The sequence below is a fragment of the Garra rufa genome, chromosome 22, assembly GCF_049309525.1.
Source record: "Garra rufa chromosome 22, GarRuf1.0, whole genome shotgun sequence".
Taxonomy (NCBI): domain Eukaryota; kingdom Metazoa; phylum Chordata; class Actinopteri; order Cypriniformes; family Cyprinidae; genus Garra; species Garra rufa.
This window is the reverse complement of record NC_133382.1, coordinates 16,271,246-16,296,549: the sequence shown is the minus strand read 5'-3', so window position 1 is coordinate 16,296,549 and position 25,304 is coordinate 16,271,246. Positions and strand designations below refer to the sequence as shown.

The window sequence follows — 25,304 nt, the reverse complement described above, 5'->3', positions numbered from 1 at the left end:
TCTTTTCAGTCACTGCTTCTCCACTCCAGGTGAGTATAGCCTAATGACTCCAGTCAGGTAGTTAGAGTGATTAAAGGACTGTGGGAATTTTAACCAGTGTCACGTCAGACTGTCTAAGGCATTACACTGTGGCCACTTTACTGTTCCACTGCCTCACATACTGTAGTTCAAGCAGATCTGCTTGTTTTTCACTTGCTCGCTCTTGCAAGCTTTATTTGTGGATTTTTTTTGGAAGTTTTTTACTGATTGGATTTTACAGGGTTCGTACAAGGTGCTTCAAGTGCTTGAAGTACAAAACATGTCAAAATATAACTGTTTAGTTTTAAAAATAAAAAAAATACTTTCAATTGTAAATGTTATGGGGATTAATAATAGAAGGTATTCCCTTCATCCCCTTCAATTAAATTTTGTCATTATTATGTGAAATATATGACACTTATTGTCACTAATTCTAGTGTTAATATTTACAACCATGATATGTCAACACCAACTTTCATTTTCTGAGGAAATTATTTGAAATATTTAGATCATTTTATTCTCCTGAAGCAGGTTCTCTCTGATTGATTCAAACTCAAGACTTCGATCATTCATTTCAAGCGATTGACCAGCAAAAACCAGATCAAATTAAAATAGCCATTCATTTTCAAACACTTACAGTGATCGGTAAAATGGAACTTTTCGAAAGTCTGAATCAGTTAAACCATTGGATTGCAAAATGATTCACTGTTTCAAAGTGCTTCAATCGGATCGCGTGTCACAAATCATTTGATTCATATCGGAACTTTGGAGCGGGTTCATAAATAATTTCACAAATAAATTATTTTGCGATCCGTGCTCCGAGTCCTGATCTAAAATGATGATTTGCAAATCATTATTCAGATCGGGACTTCGGAGCACGCAAATTGCAAATTGTTTGTTTCATATCGGAACTTCGGAGCGGGTTCTTAAATAATTTAACAAATAAATGATTTGTGATCCATGCTCCGAGTCCTGAACGAAAATGATGATTTGCGAATCATTATTCAGATCGGGACTTCGGAACGCGCAAATCACAAATCATTTGTTTCGTATTGGAACTTCGGAGCAGGTTCACAATTACTTTAGCAAATAAATGATTTGAGATCCATGCTCCGAGTCCTGAAAAAAAATTATGATTTGCGAATCATTATTCAGATCGGGACTTCAGAATGCGCAAATTGCAAATCATTTGTTTCATATTGGAACTTCAGAGCAGGTTCACAATTAATTTTGCGAATAAATGATTTGTTAACCACGCTCCAAGTCCTGATCTAAAATTATGATTTATTCAGATCGGGACTTCGGAGCGTGTGGATCGCAAATCATTTGATTCATATCAGAACCTTGGAGCGGGTTAGTGAAACTTTTGCTTTAGATTGGAAACTCATGAGTGTGAATTGCAAATCTTTTGATTTAGATTGGGATTTCTGAGCGGGGTGTATTAATGAATTAAGTGAGCCATTTATGCTGGAACACACTCCGATTGATTCAAACTCGTGACTTTGGTCATTCATTTAAAGCGATTCACTAGCAAAAACCAGATCAAATTAAAAGAGGCATTCATTTTTGGAATTTCAACATTTTATTAGTATATTTGTACTTATCTTTTACGTATTTATCTTTCTTTAGAATTTCCTGGTAAATTGCTGGAAAATTACCAGCATGACTTTACCAGTAAATACAGCAATATGTTGTTCACACAGGCAACGGTGTTATGGATTTTTAACAGTAAGAGACCATTCACACAACAGCACCAAAATGCCGGTAACTTCCGTCATGTCAGCAGAAACGCTTTAGTTTCACTCTCTGTGCAATTTGACAACAAAATATAGTGACTGGCATTGGAATATGATCAAACAGAATGCGTTTTTTTGCTCCTATAAACCAGAGACACACATAATAGTATCCAACTGCAGAGCCACAGCACTGATGAATGAGAAAGAAGGCTGGGTCTTGAGCACAACATGTAAAAAAGTTGTCAGACGAGGCGCAGTGGTCAAAGATATCAATCAATTGCATATTTACAATGAAAAACTAATTTAAACTAGCAGATTAGCTTTGTAAACAGTTTAGAGTAATCATGTCATCTCCATAAGAACACTATGATTGGCCAATTTGGATCAAATCATTTGATTCTTATCAGAACTTTGGAGCGGGTTAGTGAAACTTTTGCTTTAGATTGGAAATTCGGAGTGTGAATTGCAAATCTTTTGATTTAGATTGGGATTTCTGAGCAGGTTCGCGGGTAATTTTATTTAGATTGGAATTTCACGCATCATTTTATTAGTATACATATAATTATCTATCATCTTTCTTTAGAATTTGAAAGATAAGAGTAAAGAGAAACAGATAAACTGAATCAATTAAGTTAGTCGTTTATGCTAGAACACGCACCAATTGATTCAAACTCGTGACTTGGTCATTCATTTAAAGTGATTCACTAGCAAAACCCAGATCAAATTAAAAAGGGCTTTCTTTAGATTTTAAAAAATAAGACACAAGCCCCTTTCCAACAGCAATCCCGGTAAATTGCTGGAAAATTACCAGTACGACTTTACCATAAATACAGAAATATGTTTTTTAACGGTAAGAGACCATTCACACAACAGCACCAAAAATGCTGGTAATTTCCGTCATGTCAGCAGAAACGCTTTAGTTTCACTATCTGTGCAATTTGACAACAAAGTATAGTGACCGGCATAAGAATACATGATCAAACAGAACGCGTTTTTTACTCTTATAAACCCAAGACGTACATAATAGTATCCAACTGCAGAGCCGCAGTGCTGATGAACGAGAAAGAAGGCTGGGTCTTGAGTGCAACACTTGAAACAGCTGTGAGACGAGGCGCAATGGTCAAAGATAACCATCAAGTGCATATTTACTATGAAAAACTAATTTAACAAGCAGCGTAGCTTTGTAAACAACTCAGAGTAATCACGTCATCTCCATAAAAACACTATGATTGGCCAGTTTGAACCAAAGCAGACTTTCGTCAGCACGTTTTACGTGCTCATACCGGTAATCTTCATTCCACGTTCACATGCAGCGTCATTCCGGCAATTTACTAATAATGTTACAACTACCCTTACTGGTAAAATTGTAAACACATTTACAGGTATTTTTTGAAAAGGTCCTATTCACACATGATTTCGTAACGGTAATTTACCAGTAAAGACTGTATGTGTGAAAGGGGCTATAGTTTGATAAGTGAGATCTCTTATTAAAGTCCCTGAAAATCAAAAAAGTAGTGCTTGAAAAGACCTTGAAAGTAATTTCATTTCATCTGTACGAACCCTGATTTAGAACAGCATGTGGCACATTAATAATTAAGTAATTTGTCATTAGGGCTAAGTGATTATAGTTAAAAATGTTTTTTTTTTTCTTCAGTTGTAACTGGTAACTGTGGAAACTCATCATGACAGTCCATTGTCATTTTGCCAGTTCAGTGACGGTTGATGGATAGAGTGGGACAGGGGTGGATGTGCCTCTCAGGGTCTTTTATTTCAAATACAAATTAAAAGGGATTAACGTGTCCATGTGGCGTGGCGTCCTTGTAGTGGTGGTGGAACTAAAGGTTGTGCCATGCTGAGTGCAGTAGGTCCAGAGACAATGGGCTTGGAGGTCATTGCCATGGAGGTGTTGCGTCTGTGTAGCGGCCACCTGTGTCCATCACGACACCTTGTGCATGGGGGCGACCGGACTTAAGAACTTCATAGCTGTGACCCACCTCGTAGCACCACCTGCTCACATTGTACCGTCTGGATTTGGGACAATAGGTCAGTCGTGACATTGGCCATATAATGAGAAACACATTAGGAATTGTTGTCAATGTTCTCTCGTCACTAGGTAGACTTCATTCAGTTTCTGTGGTTGTAATGTTCAAATTTGGATGCTGTGTGCCATGGCTGGCATTTAGATATGATATATGTAAAGTACTAGCAATCAGACATTGTGACGTGCTCAAACTAGATTGCTTCCATTATAATCAACAGAGCCGTCTACACACTGCAGAGCTACATTATTTTTTCAGTTCATCTGCATTTTTAGTTTGTGTATCTAGGCTTTGGTCTTGTGTTAAAGAAAATAGTAGGAAGCTTAATATATTTAAAATCATCATTTATTAGGTATTTTTAATTGGGAGGTGGCTGTCCCGAACCCTAACCTCTAAATGAAAATATTTAAAATATTTTTGCATTTTATTCCATTTTTTTATTCCAATTGTTGTTTTTAAAAGCATCCTTTAAGGATTCCTTTAAAAAGTAAAAAAAATATATGTATTTTATATTTTCTTTGTAAATTGGAAACTTCATGTAAAAATGTGGCATTTTTCATGTCACTACCAGAACAGTGTATGTTTTAGTCAATCTTTAGACTGATTTTATCTACACCCCTAAATTTATAGCGACAAGGTGTGGGCACATAGGTCCCATCATTGAGACTGATGTGTTCAAAAGTCTGAAAAATCCGTGTGTAACTTCAAGAAACGCCACTACCGAACACCCTTTTTCTGCAATTAATTTCTATGTATACCACTGTTCAGAACTGTGCTAGCTAACCATGTGCTGATTAGCATCTTTGAGCTAGGTTTAAAAGTATCTAAAATTATCACTACTGAAACATTAAAACATTGGTGAAGTTTTGATAGTGACACATGACATCATTGTTCTGGTAGTGACAAAAAGGAACACATAACACAATTTTTATGTATTTTAGAAAATTTAAGTGGTTTGCAATTTAAAATTCTGTTACTGTTACTACCGAAAATGCGCATTCACTACCAAAACATGGGATGTTTTGTCAAAAATAAAGCATACTGAATTATCAACCAAGACGTTGTAATATTGATGGTTTAATTTATATTCAAACTAATGAATCCTTAACTTTGAAATCTGCGTGATCAACTTTTTACCTTTTACAAAGAAGAATTAGATTTAAAATACAACAAATCTAGTAAATTAAACTTGAAATATTGTCAAAAATGTAATTGTTATTGATTTACCTCTGAAAAAAATTGTAATAAAATAGCAAAAAATATGTATATGTGACCCTGGACCACAAAACCAGTCATAAGGTACGATTTTACAAAACTGAGATGTTTACAACATATGAAAGCTCAAATAAGCTTTCTATTGATATATGGTTTGTTAGGATAGGACAATATTTGGCCGAGATACAACTATTTGAAAATCTGGAATCTGAGGGTGCAAAAAAATCTAAATACTGAGAAAATCACCTTTAAAGTTGTCCAAATTAAGTTCTTAGCAATGCATATTACTAATCAAAAATTACATTTTGATATATTTATAGTAGGAATTTTACAAAAAATCTTAATGGAACATGATCTTTACTGAATTTCCTAATGATTTTTGGTATAAAAGAAAAATCAATAATTTTGACCCATACAATGTATTTTTGGCTATTGCTACAAATATACCCCAGCGACTTAAGACTGGTTTTGTGGTCCAGGGTCACATATTTACAATGTAGATGTTGGCAAAATCTCAATAGGTCAATATAACTCTTCTAACTAAATGATGTATTCCTGTGTTTCGTTAATGACAAATTTGAGGAGAGGACAAATATTCCAAAACTTTCTGAAAATACAATATGAGAATTAACTGCACAATTACTGAAAATAATTTTTTTAAGACATTTCCAACTCTGACTTTGGACCAATTCTGTAGACCCGTATTTATTCAGTGGTTACAAAAAGTATTCAAACTCTTTCAGTTACACATTCTGCAGCCTTATTCTTCAATCTATGTATGCTTTTATGTATTGTATATGTCTTCATTATATGTGTGTACGTCCATATACAATGACCTTGAAAATATATATGTGTAGTAATTAGAGAATTTAATCTGTGTGAACGACTGCTAATATAGAAAAATCAATATGTTGCCTATTCAGTGGGGTTTCTAATCATGTGTTATAGTCATTTAGAGTTGGATGTGATGTTCATTTATTTGGTTTGATGTACTTTGTATAATGAACTCCAGTATCAAATAATGATAATGATCATTCTCTCATTTAACAAATTTTAAAGCACAAATCCTATTAGACTCTCTAGTTCTTTTATTCTGTTGGTGTCCTATTGGTTTTTCAATTCTTGTTTTATCCCCGCTACATTTCTACCCATCATTTTGGATCTTCTTTGCCAGGCCGAACTCTCCCTCTGTCAGCGAGTGTTTGCCTGGGGAAGAAAGTGATAGCAGCACATTCACTGTCACACTTATCCCCCGTCCTCCATCTCTACACCCGCCCCAGTCCCTCGCTCTTCTTCTGTCACTTCAAGTCTGTTTGTGTTTGCTAAGCCTGTCTTCTAAGCTCACTTCTCAAACTTGTTTCACATCCAATTACGGGCATTAGAGCTGCGGCGGGCCACGCTCCCCCATCCCCCCCTTCTGCTTTGACCAAGTCTTTTTCATTCAGGACACCTGGCTCAGCACTCGTTCCCAAGTGCTGACAGCCATGCAGACGAGCTGTCAGCAGCACCTGCTTCTGAAAGTAGCACTGCTCCAAAATGCTAGCAACAGCTTTACCTCAGAAGACCAGAGACCTGTAATATAACGTAGCATTTTTGCATTTTTTTTTTTGTTTTTTTGGGTTTCACGTAACCCCAAGACCCATTGGATGAGTCGAAGCTCCTCACACACAAAGCACTGAATTTGAAACCGAAAGACGCCTTGCTGTCTCGCTGCTGTTAGTCAATGACTATGTATGAAGGTTCCCCATGGTTTCAGACAGGCTTCCAGAGCACCTTCATGTCTAATGATCTAAAGCAAATTCAAGTTTGAGCTTTAGAGATAGCCAAGTGAATATTCAATGTTTTTCTTTTTTGTCCTCAGTGGAAATGGAGTCATAAGTTAAAAAAGAAAAAATGAACCTTTATAAATAAATTTGCTGCTTTCATCCATTCCTTCAGATTCCTTTTTTATTCTTTCCACCAGTCGCATGCACAGGATTGGGGAATATAAATGCATCTTTGCTGCCTTCAAAATCTGACCAGGCATCTTAATAATAGACAGGATGTGATACAAAGATTGGATTTGGGTTTGATGCCTTCCTATTGTACCATTGCATACTGCTTGTGAGTTTTCAGTATTTCGTCACAGCTATCTTTTTAAGTTAAGTAAGGTATTTAGGATTGGGATCTATAGTACATATAGAGTGGAGGTCAAAATTAGAGAATAATCTATAAATATGTGATTTTTTTACTCTGAAATTTGGTTAACTCTTTATCACTATCAATTTGAGGAAATGTTTGCTGTAATTATACCACTGCTTTACTAACATGTTTGACAAAATATTCAAGGCATTTCAACAAAATCTTTTATTTTGTGGAAAACACAATGATCAAAATTACAGAACACTAACCACTGTATTACGAAAGAAGATTACAGCTCAATTTTTTGAGGGTTCCAGCTGTCAAAAATGAGTAGGAAGCGTACAGGTTCTTGCTTTGAATGACCTCAGCACATATTCATACACTGATGTGATCTTGGTCCACTCTTCTTCTATTCTCTCTTAATCAGGTTTAGATCAGGACTCTGGGCCTGCCAATTCACTATTTTGATGTTCTTAGCTGGAAGGAACTGCTTTACCTGTTTTGCAGTGGGATGGGGGCATTGTTTTGCTTGAAAATTGCAGGCTAATTTCGAGATTCTTGCAGGGAAGGAACTGCATGTTGCGGAAAGAGGTTCTGACAAACATTTGCATTCACCCTGCCATGTATCTGTATAAAAGGCCCAACTTCTGCTGTAGAAAACATCGCCTAAACCATGACAATACCTCCTCCACCTTTCACTAACTTCTTTACACACTTGGGCTTCAGTCTTTCCCCAGTTTGACACCCAACAACATGTTTCCCATCAGACCCAAATAAATTTGACCAGTTTTCCTCTCTCCACAGAATATTCTTCCCCAGTAAACATGAGCTTAGCCTTTTGATTCTTTCAGCTGATGAGAGGCTTGGTCATTGCACAGTGTGCTTTTAGCTGCAGTGTTGAACCGATCCCCCCATTGAGAGTCTCTGCATTATCCTGTGTTCTTGTGAAATTGTCTTATGTGGATGACCTGCCTTTTTGAGAGACTTGAATGAATTAGTGTCATTGAGAATATTTAAGAAAAAACAGATTTAGAATGAACTTTTCTTGCAGTGCCTGAAAGGGTCATCTATGGTCTTCATTTAGACTTCAATCCCCTGTTAAAAGGTTTCAGTTCCCTTAGAGTAGCCAGCCATTTTGTAGTCTTAGTAAAAATTGTAGGAATGCTGCCAATTTAATATGGTTATTGTAAATATAAAATAATCCATAATAGATCCATTAAATGCTTATTTCACCCAAAAATTAAAATTAGCCCATTATTTACTCATCTTCCAGGTCTATATTCTACAGACCTACATCCTAGGTCTAAATGACTTCCTCCTTTCAGATGAATCCTATCTGAGTTATATTAAAATTATCCTGGCATTTCCAAGTTTATAATTGCATGGGTAAGTGTTTTTCTTTATCAGTCCAAAGCAAGTCCAATAAAGTGCATCCATTCATAATAAAAAGTGCCTCACACATCTCCAGAGGTGAATAAAGGCCTCCTGTAATGAATCGATGCATTTTTGTAAGAAAAATACCCATATTTAAAACATAATAATCACTTTAATCTAGCTTGCGTCAACTGGTTGTACACGGAAGCCCTTCCAGGCGGCGCATGCGCCGGTGAGTCTCGTGCAAACCTAAGTTTGTTTACAGGAGCAAAGCAAGTTTCCTTACTTTAACAAAGGAAAACCAGTTTCCTCTTGGATTATATCAAAATCCTCGAACATTTTTCTTTACAAATCCTCTTTTTGTGGATCTAATTCATGACCATTTTTGGTTTTGTTTTGATTTGATCTTTCGCGATCACATTTGTCATTCGTGAGTGGCGCATGCGCACCTCAAACGTCATACTTCATCCGTCATTCGCCTGGAGCTGCCTCTGTGTATGACCAGTTGGCGCAAGATAGTGATTATTATGTTTTAAATATGGATATTTTTCTTGCAAAAATGCATCGATTTACAACAGGAGGCCTTTGTTTACCCCTGGAGCCATGTGAGGTACTTTTTTTTTATTATGAATGGATGCACTTTATTGGACTTGTTTTGGACTGATGAAGAAAAACACCCGCCCATGCAATTCTAAAGTTTGGAAATGCCAGGATTATTTTTAATATAACTGATTGGATTCGTCTGAAAGAAGGAGGTCATATACACCAAGGATGCCTGGAGGATGACTAAATAATGGGCTAATATTTATTTTTGGGTGGACTAACCCATTAAGCAACCAAGTTTTGTTAAAGTGCCCCTATTATGCCTTTTCAAATATGATATTTCATGTAGTGTGTCATGTAGCTGTATGTGAACATAAACTATCTGCAAAGTTGTGACGCCGACAGTGCATGACAAAAGAAGTTTTTGTCTATCAAAAAAAAAGAGTCGGCTCACATTCGCCTAAACGAGTCGTCAGCAATTCGAATCTTTTTCTGTTACGGCCACACGTCACGAACTACACATTTGCATAATGTCCGCCCACGTTCTATGTCGCGAACAACTTGCCCGCCCACAAACAGTACAATTTTCACGTGGATTACATCATGTCAAGAAGACGCTGTATCCTGCGCTGTGAGAGTAAATTTGTTTTATATGCCCATCTGAAAGAGTAATCTACAAAGAATGAGTGGTTAACATTAATTTTTTCAACAACACCTCAGCAGTACAATTCCAATCTTGTGTTGTGTTCGCGTTATTTTACTGATGACTGCTTTTCCAATCTTGGGGAGTAACGTTACAACGCGGGATTCACCAAACGCTTGGTTTTAAAAAATGGATCAGTGCCCAGTTTATTTGGACCGGCTTGCTCCTCTGAACTTCTACCTGTAAGTATGATTAATAATTGATGATTGTATTTTCTAGTCTTTGTGTACGTTATGTTGTGTAACAACCCCGCACATGTCTTGGTAACCGGCTAACTTGCGTTTCTGTAGTTCTGTTGTTCAGCTGTGAGTGCAATGTAGTCTAAAAATTGTGATTGATGCAGCTTGACTGTCTGTCTGCCTTATTAGTTTAATTAATGATAATGATAAAGGATGGCTTAACGCAGTGTTATGCATTATACAATGTTGAAGTTCACAACGTAGAGGTGTGCCCGGTTCGCTTACAAAAGCAAATTGCAAGCACTTTCCACAGTTAACATATGACACCCACTGAGAAACGTCCTGCTCCAGTCGAGCTTGCGAAACAGTTTCTTGTCTATGTGCCACTTCAACCGTTTCATCGTCAGACTCGGCTCGAATTGATAGGGTAAAATCGAGGCTATCTTTTCTATGTATTGACAGGTCTCCACAGCTGTCATTCAGTTATGCCAATGGGCGTTTCGTTTTTGCGCTGTAGCGGTAGACCAATCTAAAAGGACTGCACCATCTGACCAATCACAGCAGTGAGGGCTCACTGAAAGGAGGGGTTTAGAGAGACTGATTCTTCGAACTGCTTCACACGAGTCGTTTACGAATCATTTAGAAACGGGGTAAAATTAAATCTAATTTTGGAGAAAACTAAAGCGTTTTTTTGAACTTGCATACATGTAAACCTGTTTTAAGAGACTAAAACAACAATATTAACTACCTTTAAAATGGCATAATAGGGGCACTTTAAAAAGTGTCAGAACCTTTCTTTATCTTTTAAGGGCAGTTTTAATCAGTTGAAATTTATTTTATTCAAAAAGCATATGCAAACACATCAGTCTCAAAATATATCTCCTCTTTCACTGTGCATCTAAAAAATGGAAAATCAACTCCTCTAACTATCCTCTCATTAATATGCTCCTATCTACTTCTGCTTATGAGCGTGTTATGAAAACGCACACATGCTTTTCATCCTTCTTGACATTTATTCGGTTTCACCTCAGCTTTGACTTATTTCAGCGATGTGTGGTGTTTGTGTTCTGCACAATTGTTTTTCTTTCCTTCATGGAAATAATGACTAGGGATAATTGTGGAATACAGTGTTCTTGATATCTGCGCTGGAGCACTAGGGCGGCCCGTAATTACAATGAGTGAATACAGATACAGTCACACACTCGGATTCCTGCTAAGGCCCAGTAATGAGGTTTGATACGTTGTCTGAAGTGCGTGAACCTGTCGCCTATTTAGATAAATCCGAAGTGCTAACACCCGGCAGCACAGGTCGGAAAATTCACCCGGCGAGCTGGAAGGACGCAGCCAGCTTATTGCTTACTGAACAACAAACTGATTAGCTCGCTTCCTAGCAGAAAATTAATTGGGTTTCTTGACGCTTAAAATTCATTTCCATTTTTTAATGTCCTGTTCGAAAGCTGGGCCGCAGATAAATGAATGTGATGAATGGGAATACTACGAGTGGTGTGCCATGCGGAGGCACAGCGAGATGAATGAAAACTGAAAATGCAGATGGGCTCACGGGGTGCGTATCGATCTGGGTTTGTAAATATGGCAGAACTGCCGTAATTTTCCCTGTTTGTATCCAGCTTGATGGTTAATCACTCTTTTGGCATGGTGGAGTGTACTGTATGTTTGTGCTTGCTTGATTGTTCTACGTGCTTTTGCTACAGTGCCCACAATCACTTTTCATGACAAGAGATGTTTATAGTTCTCTTGTAAAATATGTGTTTTGAAGCTTGACGCTCTTTTAACAAGTTGAAAGAGTCACTATTTTTGAAGTTGTCACGCAAGCTACTAAAAAAAGACTTGGAGAAATGGATTTTATGGTGTTGAAACAGCTAGGTGCTATATAAAGCACTACATTAGGCAGTGAAGTAGCCAGATAGAGTGTCGTGTCTGACAATCAATTACAAAAGTTTTGAAGCTATTTCCGTAGTTCAGACTGCTTTGTGAGATTCTTTGAGTCTCCAACCCACTCGTTCAACACTGTTTAAAATTAATTTTGGTGGGATGTGTTTTCCCTTTCTTTTTGGAGTGCCTAAACACCATCTCTACTTCAGGTGCAATGTGATGTATTTTTAGTGTGAAGTAATGCTGCTTAGAACTTGGTACTATGGAACTTAATGACATTAAATACATGTAAAATATGCTAAACAAATATTTTGTTAGATACTGTGCATAAGAGGTTGAAATTAAAATAATAAAGTAAAATATAAAATGACCATGACAGTGACCATGCATAAATACAAGTACTACAAATGAAAATGATAAAAATAAATACAAAATTTCAATAAATGTTTGTGTAATATAACTTTTTACTTTTTAATTACAGAAATGTACAGTCAAACCAAAATTTATTCAGACACCTTTAACATTTCTCACATTATCATAGTTCATTTTATATAGTTTTTAGAAAATGGTAATAATGACAAGAACTCAAGAGTTAAACTGTGTCAGAACAAATTCATCTTGATAATATCAGATAACTTTGTCAAATAAAATTTTTGGTCCCAAATTTTTATCAATTTTACTGGTAGTCCACTGTATGAAGAATTTTTAGGTATAATATGTCACACTTTATTTTGCTATCCTCACTTATATAAATGAGTTATAGTGTCCTGCACCCACTAGTAAAAAATATCAAAAAGTATATCTGGTGTCTGAATAATTTTTGGTTTGACTGTAAATAAATGTAAATTAAAATATTTCAATTTTCCAAACAGTTTTATGTTTGACCTGAAAATGTGAAAAATTATATAGAACTGTGTTTTGTTCTACTTACATGCAATACATGTCATAATAACAAATGTCTAACCCTGAAATACTATCCCCGGTGTACTTGAAGGCAGCATTAATGCAATAATTTGTCTTTTCACTCTTTCAAATGTAAAAACAAATGTTATGTGGAGCAGGATTTTGGACCAGTGAGATTCAGAATAGAAACCAAGCAACTGACAAAATGTCAGGGCAAAAAAATTCCATTTACATTCATAAAACTAAGCATGTTGCATCTGGTTAGGATGCACTGTAAAAGTTTAGTTTAAACCAAGACTTGGTTAACTTAGGTTCATTTAATTTTGGTTGCATTAGCATATGTACATATCCTAAAACACAAAATTCACTTTATATTTCTTTTTCTTTTGAGTCCATCCTTTTCCAAAAATGCATTTGAATTTGCAGCCTTACGGACTTCACTTTCACTTTTAAGGTCAGGATTTTGCATTACTCCTTTTTTTTTTTTGACTCATTCATGCCTATTTTTCTGGCCAGGTGCGGCCTTGCAACCAGGACAAACATGTCAAAAAGTGACATGATGCGTCTGTCAGGCAAAACGCCGCTAACCCAAATATACCCTGACATATGATTTCCATAAACAAATGAATGCAAGTTCTGAATAGCAGACTGGAGCCTGCCTCCATGTCTGTGTCACTTACTCTAAGTGACAGCTGACGAGTCGCCGGGCAGGTGTGGGACTCGCTGTAACAAGCAGTTAATGCTCACCGGCTGAACACTTCCACACCTGAGAGTCAAAACCGAGCTAACTCATATTCACATGCCTTTAAGAAATGTCACATACTACAACCTGCTTCGCGACAGCTGCCGAGCACTAGTGCTTTTTAAAACAGCCTATTTCGGTGGGAGTTTGATGCGAGTTTGTCAATGTGTGTTTTTTTTTTAGGTGGCTGAGATGCACGGAGAGCTGATAGAGTTTAACGAGAGGCTGTACCGCTCCCTCATGGCCAAAGACAACCTGATCGGACAGATGAGACAGGAACTCATCGACCTGCGTGGGCCGGTAAGCAGATGCAAGCACACACACAAACTCCTCTCTGCATGTGGGTGTGTGAAACCGAACCTTCATTGAGTGGTTGTTCTTTCTTCTCTATCTCTGCAGTCCAGGCACTCTGGGCAGATCGCTGTCTGCTTCCATAGGTCTTCCATCATTAACTGTCTGTCTGTGCCAATACACCATTACCTTCCCATGTCTCAAACTCACACAGTTACCTAGCTGGATAAACAAGGGCATACTCTAATGCCTTTCTTCATTTTAGATACAGCTGTTTTGGAATAACCTGGTTTTGGAAAGACCTCAAGTTGACAAAATGATGATTTTTTTTTTTTTAGGTCAACTAATCTTTTAAAAGGACTTTTCAGTCTTTCTAAACTGATTCAGATTCACAAGCTCTTAGTTCAATTCGATTAGATTTAATATCCATTAGTTACTTGCTGGTTGAATAAAGTTACTTTTATTCAACCAGCAAGTTTTTTTTTTTGATTAGAAATAACACAGACGTCTCCCAGAAGATAATAAGACAATGTACAAGAGGCATCATTGTGGAAAAAATTATTACTCATCTTTTATTTGCTAAAAGTGGCATGGTCAAAATTATTTATACCCTTTTCAATAATCAATAGAAAAGCCTTTATTGGCTATTACAGCAATCAAAGGCTTCCTATAATTGCCGACCAGCTTTTTGCATGTCTCCACTGGTATTTTTGCCCATTCATCTTTAGCGATGAGCTCCAACTCTTTCAGGTTGGTGGGTCTCCTTGCCATCACCCTGATCTTTAGCTCCCTCCACAGATTCTCAGTTGGATTTAAGTCAGGACTTTGGCTGGGCCACTGCAAAACGTTAATGTTTTTGTCTGCTAACCATTTCTTCACCACTTTTGCTGTGTATTTTGGGTCGTTGTTATGCTGAAATGTCCACTGGTGGCCAAGGCCAAGTTTCTCTGCAGACTGCCTGATGTTGTTGTTGAGAATTTTGATGTATTGCTCCTTTTTCATGGTGCCGTTTACTGATTAGGTTCCCTGATCCACCGGCTGAAAAACACCCCCAAAACATTAGGTTCCCACCACCATGTTTGACAGTGGGGATGGTGTTCTTAGGGTTGAAGGCTTCTTCTGTTTTACACCAAATGAAGGCTACATCATTGTGGTTAAACAATTAAATTTTTGTTTCATCTGACCATAAAACAGAAGACCAGAAGTCTTCTTTTTTGTCCAGATGAGCATTTGCAAAAGCCAAGCGGGCTTTTGTGTGTCTTATCTGGAGAAGTGGTGTCCTCCTTGGTCTGCGTCCGTGGAACCCAGAGGTGTGCAGTGACTTTTGGACTGTCTGCCTTGAGATGTTGCCACCAGCAGAGCCCAGATTCATCAGGATGGCCTTGGTGGTGATCCTTGGATTCTTTTTTTTTTTTTTTACCTCTCTCACTATCCTCCTGGCCAGCACAGGTGTCACTTTTGGCTTCCGACCATGTCCTCTGAGATTTTTCACAGTGCGGAACATCTTGTATTTTTTTTTTATAATAGTTTGCACTGTAGCCACTGGAACTTCAAAACATTTAGATATGGTCTTAAAGCCCTTTCCTGACTTGTGAGCAGCCACAATGCGTAGCCGCAGGTCCTCAGTGAGCTTCTTTGTCTTAGCCATGACTGTCCACAAACCAGCAGCAGAGAGCTTCTGTTTTTCACCTGTTGAGTTGATTAAAACAGCTGTTCCCAATAAATCAGGGTAATTAGGATGCTTTAGAACAGCTTGGACTATTTGGAATGGTATAGAACTTTGGATTTTCCCATAGACCGTGACAGTTTGCAAAGGGTATGAATAATTTTGGACATGCCACTTTTTGTTCAAATCTAAATAAAAGGTGAGAAATATTTTTTCCACAATGATGCCTCTTCTACATCATCTTATTATCTTTTGGGAGAAGCCTGTGCCATTTCCGGTCACAAAATCTTGCTGGTTGAATAAAAGTAACTTCAAGTCAGAATTTGCCAGGGGTATGACTAATTTCGGGCTTGACTGTATATCATGTACCTGGATGTAAACTATACAGGGAACCCTGTCACTTAATATTAAAGGTTAAAAATAACAACAGACTCCAAACTATACAATTTAACTGCTATTTATTTTTATATATAATAATCAACAGTCAAACTTTTAACGGTATCAAAATCTCACGATACGATAATATCTCGCTTTGAAGTCTACAATATGATATATATTGCGATATTTAAAAAAAAAAGACAAATGAAGACTTGGATTTTTTTCTATAATAATTTTTAATAATTTTGTACATTCTAAAGTTAAATTATTCTATTCTATTGCACTTTGAGAGTTAAAAATTAAGAGCTTCAACCTATGTTCTTAACTAAGAAAACTTAAGTCAGAAAAAAGTCAGTGAACTGACTTGTACCCAAACTTGAAAGGGAACTCAACCCTCTTTTTATTTGTGGTATACTGTCTCAGTGTCAATTACATTCCCAAGAGTGTTTTTTCACTCAGTTATTTCAACATACTTTCTGAAACTGACAACTTTTGAACTTAGAACTAAAATCATATAAAAGCTTATTGTGGTTATTGGGTGGCAGATAGGCTAAGCTACAAATAATGTTTAGTAAAAATTTGTTCACACTTCAACAGCATAAATTAAGATACTGACTCTTGAGATTTAAGAATCGATATTGGTCCATCAAAATAAAGATCAATTAAAATCCTACTACTTACCCTCAGATCATTTCACATCTATATGCTGTTATTATTTTCATTGGACACAAAATTGCTGATGAATCACTACACCGCTCTTGCCAAACAACATTAAGAGAGCTTTCAAGATTCAGTATTATATTATATTATATTGTGTGATAGCTTTGTGTGAAAAACAGACCATATTTTTTTTTAATTTTTTTTTTTTTTAATTTAAGTGAGATTAAGAGCTTTGGCAGGGGAATAACAATATATTTTCCTCCCCACAAAGCTATTTTTGTTTTTTGGATGAAGTGTCCATTTAATTTGACCAGGTTGTCTCTAGTGGCACACTCAGCCACATTGTGCTCTTTCCTGTTCACTGCTTATCTGTTGGCCACTGATTACTTTTTGATACATCTGACGGCAGTGGCTTTGAACCATGGCCTTCTGTAACTGTGCTGAACTGTATACGGTGGATGGTTTATCTAGCCTCCATGGCTCATGTGTCCATTCCTCTCTGGTGCCACTGCCTGCCAAGATGCAGTAGCCTGTGACCCCTGTAAATGCTGACATTACCACAGTTTCACCACGAGATAAGATACACACTCAAATAGGATTAAAGTGTTGTTGTTCCTGGTTGGGCTCCAGTGTTTACAGGAATGAAGGGTAAATGTGAAGTCATTGAGAGATTACTGTGGCACAGTAATTTTCCATCAGTATCATAGTAGACTAAAACCGCTTTGTTGTTTTATATCTTACTAAATTTGTTTAGGGCAAGTGGTTTTATTAACATTGTATGTACAGTCGTGACCATAAGTTTTGAGAATGACACAAATATTAGTTTTCACAAAGTTTGCTGCTAAACTGCTTTTAGATTTTTGTTTCAGTTGTTTCTGTGATTTACTGAAATATAATTACAAGCACTTCATACGTTTCAAAGGCTTTTATCGACAATTACATGACATTTATGCAAATAGTCAGTATTTGCAGTGTTGGCCCTTCTTTTTCAGGACCTCTGCAATTCGACTGGGCATGCTCTCAATCAACTTCTGGGCCAAATCCTGACTGATAGCAACCCATTCTTTCATAATCACTTCTTGGAGTTTGTCAGAATTAGTGGGTTTTTGTTTGTCCACCCGCCTCTTGAGGATTGACCACAAGTTCTCAATGGGATTAAGATCTGGGGAGTTTCCAGGCCATGGACCCACAATTTCAACGTTTTGGTCCCCGAGCCACTTAGTTATCACTTTTGCCTTATGGCACGGTGCTCCATCGTACTGGAAAATGCATTGTTCTTCACCAAACTGTTGTTGGATTGTTGGAAGAAGTTGCTGTTGGAGGGTGTTTTGGTACCATTCTTTATTCATGGCTGTGTTTTTGGGCAAAATTGTGAGTGAGCCCACTCCCTTGGATGAGAAGCAACCCCACACATGAATGGTCTCAGGATGCTTTACTGTTGGCATGACACAGGACTGATGGTAGCGCTCACCTTTTCTTCTCTAGACAAGCCTTTTTCCAGATGCCCCAAACAATCAGTAAGAGGCTTCATCGGAGAATATGACTTTGCCCCAGTCCTCAGCAGTCCATTCGCCATACTTTTTGCAGAAGATCAATCTGTCCCTGATGTTTTTTTTTTGGAGAGAAGTGGCTTCTTTGCTGCCCTTCTTGACACCTGGCCATCTTCCAAAAGTCTTGGCCTCACTGTGCGTACAGATGCGCTCACACCTGCCTGCTGCCATTCCTGAGCAAGCTCTGCACTGGTGGCACTCCTATCCCGCAGCTGAATCCTCTTTAGGAGACGATCCTGGCGCTTGCTGGACTTTCTTGGACGCCCTGAAGCCTTCTTAACAATGTAGTGGAAAGTTTTTTTCGGGAATAAGTTAAAGGGGTCCTATTATGCTCCTTTACAAAGTCTTTAATTTGTTTTTGAGGTGTACTTGAACATGCTGACATGCTTAGTTGTTCGAAAAACGCATTATTTTTCACATAATTTACATTATTACAATAGCTTTCTCCCCAGGCTGGCACAAACGGCTCGATTAGTTCCGGGTCCCGCCTTCCGAAAAGTCAAAAGTATTGTGATTGGTCAGAAGTCCCACTGCGTTGCGATTGGCAAACAGCGTAGACCGCGTTCCGCCCTGCTGCGCCCCTTCCCAAAGCAGCAAACTAGATTAAAGTGATTCTTACGTTTTAAATATATATATAAACAAGACTAAATCTAAGTCAAATCTAAGTAAAAAAATTTTTTGCAATGTATTATTTCAATTTAAAATAACTTTTCCATTTTAATATATTTTAATGTTTACTTAATGCTACCTAATGTTTTAGTGGAAACCTTTATACATTTTATCAGCATTCTTTGATGAATGGAAATTTCAAAACAGCAGTATTTATTTGAAATAGAATGATTTTGCAGCACACCACATTTTAACTGTCACTTTGGATTAATTTAATGCAGATTTTTTTGCTGAATAAAATTATTAATTTCTTTAAAAAAACCTTGCTGGCTCCAAACATCTGAACAGAAGGTTATTTTTTACTGATTGCCTAAGACTGCATTCATTAAACTGTATTGCTTATAATGCAGTAATAATAGATTGTGTTTATATCTGTTTTGTTGAACATTCATTATTATAATGTTTTTTTTTTTTTACTTTTCACAATTCAATCAACTCCTGATTCATAAAATGAAATGCTGTCCTACTTTATAAACAGATGAATATCTTGTTTAATTTAGAAACATATTATATTATGAAAGTAAAATGGGTTGCAAAATGACAATTCCCAAATATTTATTTGTGTCCAAATTCGTTTTTTTTTTTCAGTAAATGTTATTGTACTGTCTTGCTTTCAGCAGAAAGGACAGTAAGATACAGAATGTAGCTGGTTTGGAAGTTTATGCAACAGAACAGTGTTAATCAGCAAACTCAGCTGGACGCAAAAGAAAATGCTCACCATTGCCTCATGCTCTCTACTTTTGGACAGGTGCCAGGGGACCTGAGCCAGACCTCTGACGATCCCAGCCTATCTGACTTCGAGACGTAAGTGGCCTCCTACTCGCTGTTCTTTTTATATTTGTATGTATTTATGTTGGAGGTGGTGTACAGCGAGCCTCTTTTGAGAATCAAATCGATGGTATGGAATTCCATAACGCAATACCTCCGATCTTACGGAGGAGACTGGGCTAAAAATAGGGAGGTTGAATACTGCTTCTGTTTTTACATTCAGAGCCTTTACGCACTTCTTCCACATAGCTATAACCTTTGTACATGGCATGTCAGTCATAAAAAATGGCTGAAGGAAATACATACAATGTGTGGAAAGTAAAAGGCTGTTTTTTCCATGGCTTATGGCATCAAAATTGTCATTTTCCCCCTCTGATTATCAAAGCAGTGCTGTTTTATACCCCTGGGCAGAAAAAGTGATAGTAGCTACACTAATCTATTGCTACGTTCTCTAATTAGACTTTCCCCATTTGTTTTCTCCTTCCCTGCCTCTCTAAGAACTCAACGTGCCCTTGTCAACGTGTGGATCCCTTCTGTGTTCCTTCAAGGTCGGGCTGCCAACGCCTATCATGTATATCAGGTAGTTCTTTTAATCAGAATTTAATCTACCATGTACTCCGGAACATTTTTTAATCTTCTCTTAACCACCTTTTTCCTCGCAGTATGTATTGAAATGCTCTGTCAGCTGGACTGTACAGAAAGTTAACTTACTTAAGTCCTTAAGACTGGTTCTCAGCCTGAGGGCCTTAGCAAACTTCTAGGGAGGTTGCAGGATGACTTAAAAGTATTTAAAGGTGACATACCATGAAAGTATGACTGAAAGTCCGTTTTTAAGTGCTATAATCAGGTCTCCAGTATATCTATCAACCCAAAAAATGTGAAAAAGGACAACCCAGTAACTTTGTTTTGGTAGGTCTTTTTCTGCAAGCATGTGAAAAAACTAGCCGCTCAGATTTTGCTTGCCCCGTGTCGTAGAAAGGGGATCTTATGATAATATTACCGCTACTTAATCTGCAGTTTACGCAAGTTACAACAGTGTACCAGTTCTAACGCCATGGCAAAAGCCTGCTAACTGTTTTGTCATTGGTTGCACAGGCGAGCACAGAACCTTATTTAAAGACCCAGCCTCAGAGCAGACAAGAGGGTATTTATTTATTTACTGTATATTACGTTGCCGCCACACAGATCTAATATAAACATGTAATTTCTTTCTCAGCTGTATACCTTTACCGACATAACCAACTGATTTTGTAACATTTGTGTGTTTCTAACACAAACTTGTGTGTATTTGACAGTTTAAGCGCAATAAGACATGGAAGAGAATTTAGTTTAGTACTCACATGATGTGTGTCAGCCGCTTTCTGTGCACTTGCTTCGGATGTGTGCGCTCAGAAAACTCTATGTCAAAACTTTAAACTGATATGTTTTAAAACAGATGTTTTTAGCAGAGTATCTAAACTACAAGCTGTAAAGGCACAGCCCTTTCTGAAAAAGATAGGACATAAAAAGAGACATGCATGAAAACTGCATGTTTCTGCTTCCACTCAAAATAGGCAATTTCAAAATGATATAATAAATGATCTGTGGGATATTTTGAGCTGAATCTTCACAGACACATTCTGGGGACATCTGAGACTTATATTACATATTGTAAAAAGGGGCATAAGGTTAATTAATAAGTATTAATATATTATACTAATCAAACTCCAAGCTTAATCTTAATGCTAAAAAACACAAAGTCAAGATGTAAACTGCAACTATATCTTTACCCCACTTTATTTACCACTGTTCTTGTTGAAGAACAAAGTGTTCTTGAAATTTCTAGAATCATGAAATGAATCATGGTTAATTCAATATAATATCAGTGCTCCTAGTTTCTGTTATTAAAAAAAATGTTGAAACAAGTAGATTTGTCATAATTACAGCTGTAATACCTAAAATATCTTATATTTGGGAGAGTAGGGCATTTGATTTGAAATAGTTTGAGAACCAATACAGTTTAAGCGGGGAATACAAAAAAAAAATACAGGAAATACAGAAGAGTTTAATACTTTTTTTTTTTTACCTGAATGTGAATCGTTTTCTTGTTTTCAGTCACGTTTTTTTATTACACAAATTACTATTTTAACATATTTATTTTTTAACATATTTCTCCCAGACAGTTTAAATAAAAATTGTACAAGTGTGAAGTGTGAGTTGCAGACCACAGTAAATGAGAAGAGCAGCATGTAAATGTAAAATGGCCCCAAACAGGAAGAACAGTTTATCCTGGACAATACTCAAAAGTGCTGGGTTAAAAACATCTCATTTTAGCAACCCAGTGCTGGGTCAAAAAGGGACGATTTAACCAATTAAACCTAATCCATAAAACCCTTTAACCCAACACTCTGTTGGGTTAATTGTTTGACCCATCACGCACAGCTGTTTTATTCGACTCAACTATTGTTACTGCTCTGTAGTCCCTAATTTGGGAAATTAAATGGAAATTAAAATCGTATTGATTGAATGACTACAGTAGCAACACCAGCAACAGTAATAACCAAAAGGTGAAAATTAACGAGCTAGAACATCCACAAATGTACAAACACATGGACAAAAGTATGTTACAACAGTTATATAGTTAAATTAAGTTGCTTTTTTTAAAAATGTATTATTGAATAGCTGAAGTTTAAGAATAAATTTGACCATTTTTTTTGCCCACCACCATTCCAGTTTGTAAAGTTCCTGCTCACCCGTCACTGCTTGAGTGGTTTGAATATGAGAGAAAACACGCTGCTTGCTGCAGTCCATATCAAAGTTCTCTCTCCTTTCTATTTTGGTTAGTTTTCTTATACTTTTCACACATATTTCTGTCATGAGTGCCACGAACATGGATATGCAAAGTGGTATCAGTGTACATGGCTTCTTTCACATCTGCATTCCCAACCCAGCATTGTTGGGTTACTTATTATGAACAAACCTACATTGGGTCACATTAAACTAGCTTCTTAGCCTCACAGTCTCAATTTAGTGTTTGGGTCGCAAATATAATCCAGCATGTTGACATATTGTTTACACAGGTGATATGACGATATGACACCTTTGTAATTTAGCTGTTTTTATACGATAGTGACCCATGCACTTTCTGTAATGGTATAGATTACCAAGAGACCGTACTAAGTAGCAATAGTGCCCCCCACGTCTTAGTTGATTTTGCTGAGTGAATTGGTTTTGACAGGGTTTTTCGATTTTCTCTGAGTGTTCCCTTGAGTCTGGCCTTGAAATGAATCCCTATGGAAACGGATCCATTGTTTTTTTCAAGGCATGACTGATGGATAATGCTTTCCATTATTTTAGATTTAACCCAGTATATCTGGGCTTCTCATTTCCTGATATGATTGATGACTCCAGACTCCAGTGTGCTTCCCACATGAGCACTAATGTCATCAGCATGTTTATATGTTTTGGAATATACTTGCTTTCATCTCATCTTTCATGCAGAGATGTCCACTCGTACAGTGGTTTTCAATCCTGGTCCTGGGGACCCACTGCTCTGCACATTTTGTATGTATCCCTTATCTGACACACTCAAGGTGCGTTCCATTCGACCGTAAGTGGACTGCGAAGTGGACTTCACAGGGTATTCCGCCATCTTAAGTGAGATTCCAAACCGAAGGGAGCGAACATGTTCAGTTCGAAGGGCACTGCGAACGGCATAGAGAATAAGGGAACATCGGTACTTCACTTCACAGGAAGTGGACGGGGAAAACTACCCAACTGTCATTGCGCACCGCGTCACCAGTTAGAAGTAATGATGGAGCAGAGCCGTTGAAGTTTTTTTAAAGGCTCTGCAATGGAGTGGTTGCAATAAATGTTATTATCATTATACAAATTAGAGTGTTTATGAATGGTTATGGCGATTCATGTTACATTTGCATATTGTATTTTATGAATGAAAGTAAAACTGGCGAGGTGAAGCTCTGTCTTGTTTTATTTAATGTTACCACAGGATAGTTAAAGTCCCCCTGAAATCAAAATTAAAGTTTTTTGGCTTTTAGTATGAATATATTAGCCTTAAGATTATCTATAAGCTAGTGTGCTGCAAAACAAAGACAAAATTCGCATTTACAAGATATGGGCATTCAAAACTTACAGTCTCGTCACTTCCGCCTATATGGATCAAGGATTTGGATGATATCACCGTGCACTTCAGTTTCTAATCAAACGTTCTGTCCAATCAAATGCTCTCTAGAGTCCCTAGTGTCCCGCCCCCTACACAAAGACGCGGAGGAGATCATAAGCGTTCATATGTGGGTCGGCATGTATTAAACTACACAGCCTCAGCATAATAATAATCTCTACTTCGTTTTAGCAAGTTTCATATTGAATCTGTGCGGTAATTTATTAGTCTGGGGCTGTCATAAGCTTACAAATGCGGCTTTACCGAGCTCAATGGCTCTTGCCCGAGCAGATATCAATCGAACGCTATTGGCTATTCAAAATTAGTGGGCGGGGCTGGGCGATATGTTTTTGTTTCAGTTAAAAGTACGTCACCACATAGAATAACGCTGCGTGTTTCAAGGCGCTTCAGTGGACCTTTAAATATAGGCTGTGTGTGGGGAAAAAAAGCGTGTGAGATAAGACCACAAAATCTGTTAATCTGTTAACGGTCTAAACATATACATTTGGACTATATTTTTTAGATGCATACATTTATATGTATTTTATATGTATTTAAATTTGAAAGTAAAATAAATTACAATATTTATTTATGTTAAATCATAATCTGCGTGACCCTGCCGTTGATTTGCTTTGATGACGTTCCAGGGCATTCCAAATGAGCGATTATTGTCAGCGAAGTCCACTTCAACGGATGTACAGTGCTAAGGGAGTAGGGAGCAGTGAACACTGCGTAGGGACCCTGTCGATCGGAACGCACCTTCAGTTAAGTACATGGATCTCTCTCCTAATGAGCTGGTGATCTGTATCAGGTGTGTTAAATAAGAGAGACACACAAAATGTGCAGAGCAGTGGGTCCCCAGGACCAGGATTGAAAACCACTGCACTAGTAGCTATATGTAGCAAAGCTGTGTCCGTTTTATAAGAACTTGTCATGATTTTTCTTGATGACCAGTGAGCTCACTGTGGTCAAGACATTAGGTTTGTAGTTGGGTTTTTTGATAGAAATAGCACAGGGAAATTAGGGTCTAACCAAATATGATACTTTTTATTACATGTCTATTACAACAATTTGTTATTGAAATGTAATGGGAGAGTGCAGTTAAAGGGTCAAGGTAACCCTTACTGCTGTTGTCAGGGTCTGTTCATTGCCCAAGCCTTTGGTACATAGAAAGAGATAAGGAAGGGAAAAATGAGATTGGGTGTTGGTGAGTGCACCAAGGGTCCAAGGTTAACCTGTTAACCCCTGCTTTTAGATGGCATAGATAAGTATCTGTAAGGATCTCTCTCTCTCTCTATATATATACACACACACACACACACACACACACACACACATGTTTGTTTTTGTGAATTGTGGGGACATTCCATAGACGTAATGGTTTTTATACTGTACAAACGATATTTGCTATCACCCTACACCTTCCCTACACCTAAACCTAGCCCTCACAGGAGACTGTGCATATCTTTACATTCTCAAAAAAACTTATGTATCTGTATGATTTATAAGCCTTTTGAAAAGTGGGGACATGGGCAATGTCCTCATAAGTCACCCTCTCCTTGTAATACCTATGTCATACCCATGTTATTACACCAATACGTGTCCCGATATGTCACAAAAACAAGGTACACACACACACACACACACACACACACACACACACACACACACACACACACACACACACACACACACAC

General features: G+C 37.4%; 1 protein-coding gene across 2 annotated transcripts in view; it reads left to right on the top strand.

Moving 5' to 3' along the window:
- snx29 (sorting nexin 29) overlaps positions 1-25,304 on the top strand; it is a 173,185-nt gene that overhangs the window by 74,363 nt on the left and 73,518 nt on the right. The window contains exons 16-18 of one of the 2 annotated variants that reach the window (XM_073828126.1): positions 13,650-13,766; positions 19,429-19,484; positions 19,947-20,028. In XM_073828126.1, coding sequence (XP_073684227.1) covers positions 13,650-13,766; positions 19,429-19,484; positions 19,947-20,028 — 255 coding nt within the window. The remainder of the gene's footprint in view (positions 1-13,649; positions 13,767-19,428; positions 19,485-19,946; positions 20,029-25,304) is intronic. The other variant, XR_012341437.1, reaches the window with a different exon arrangement.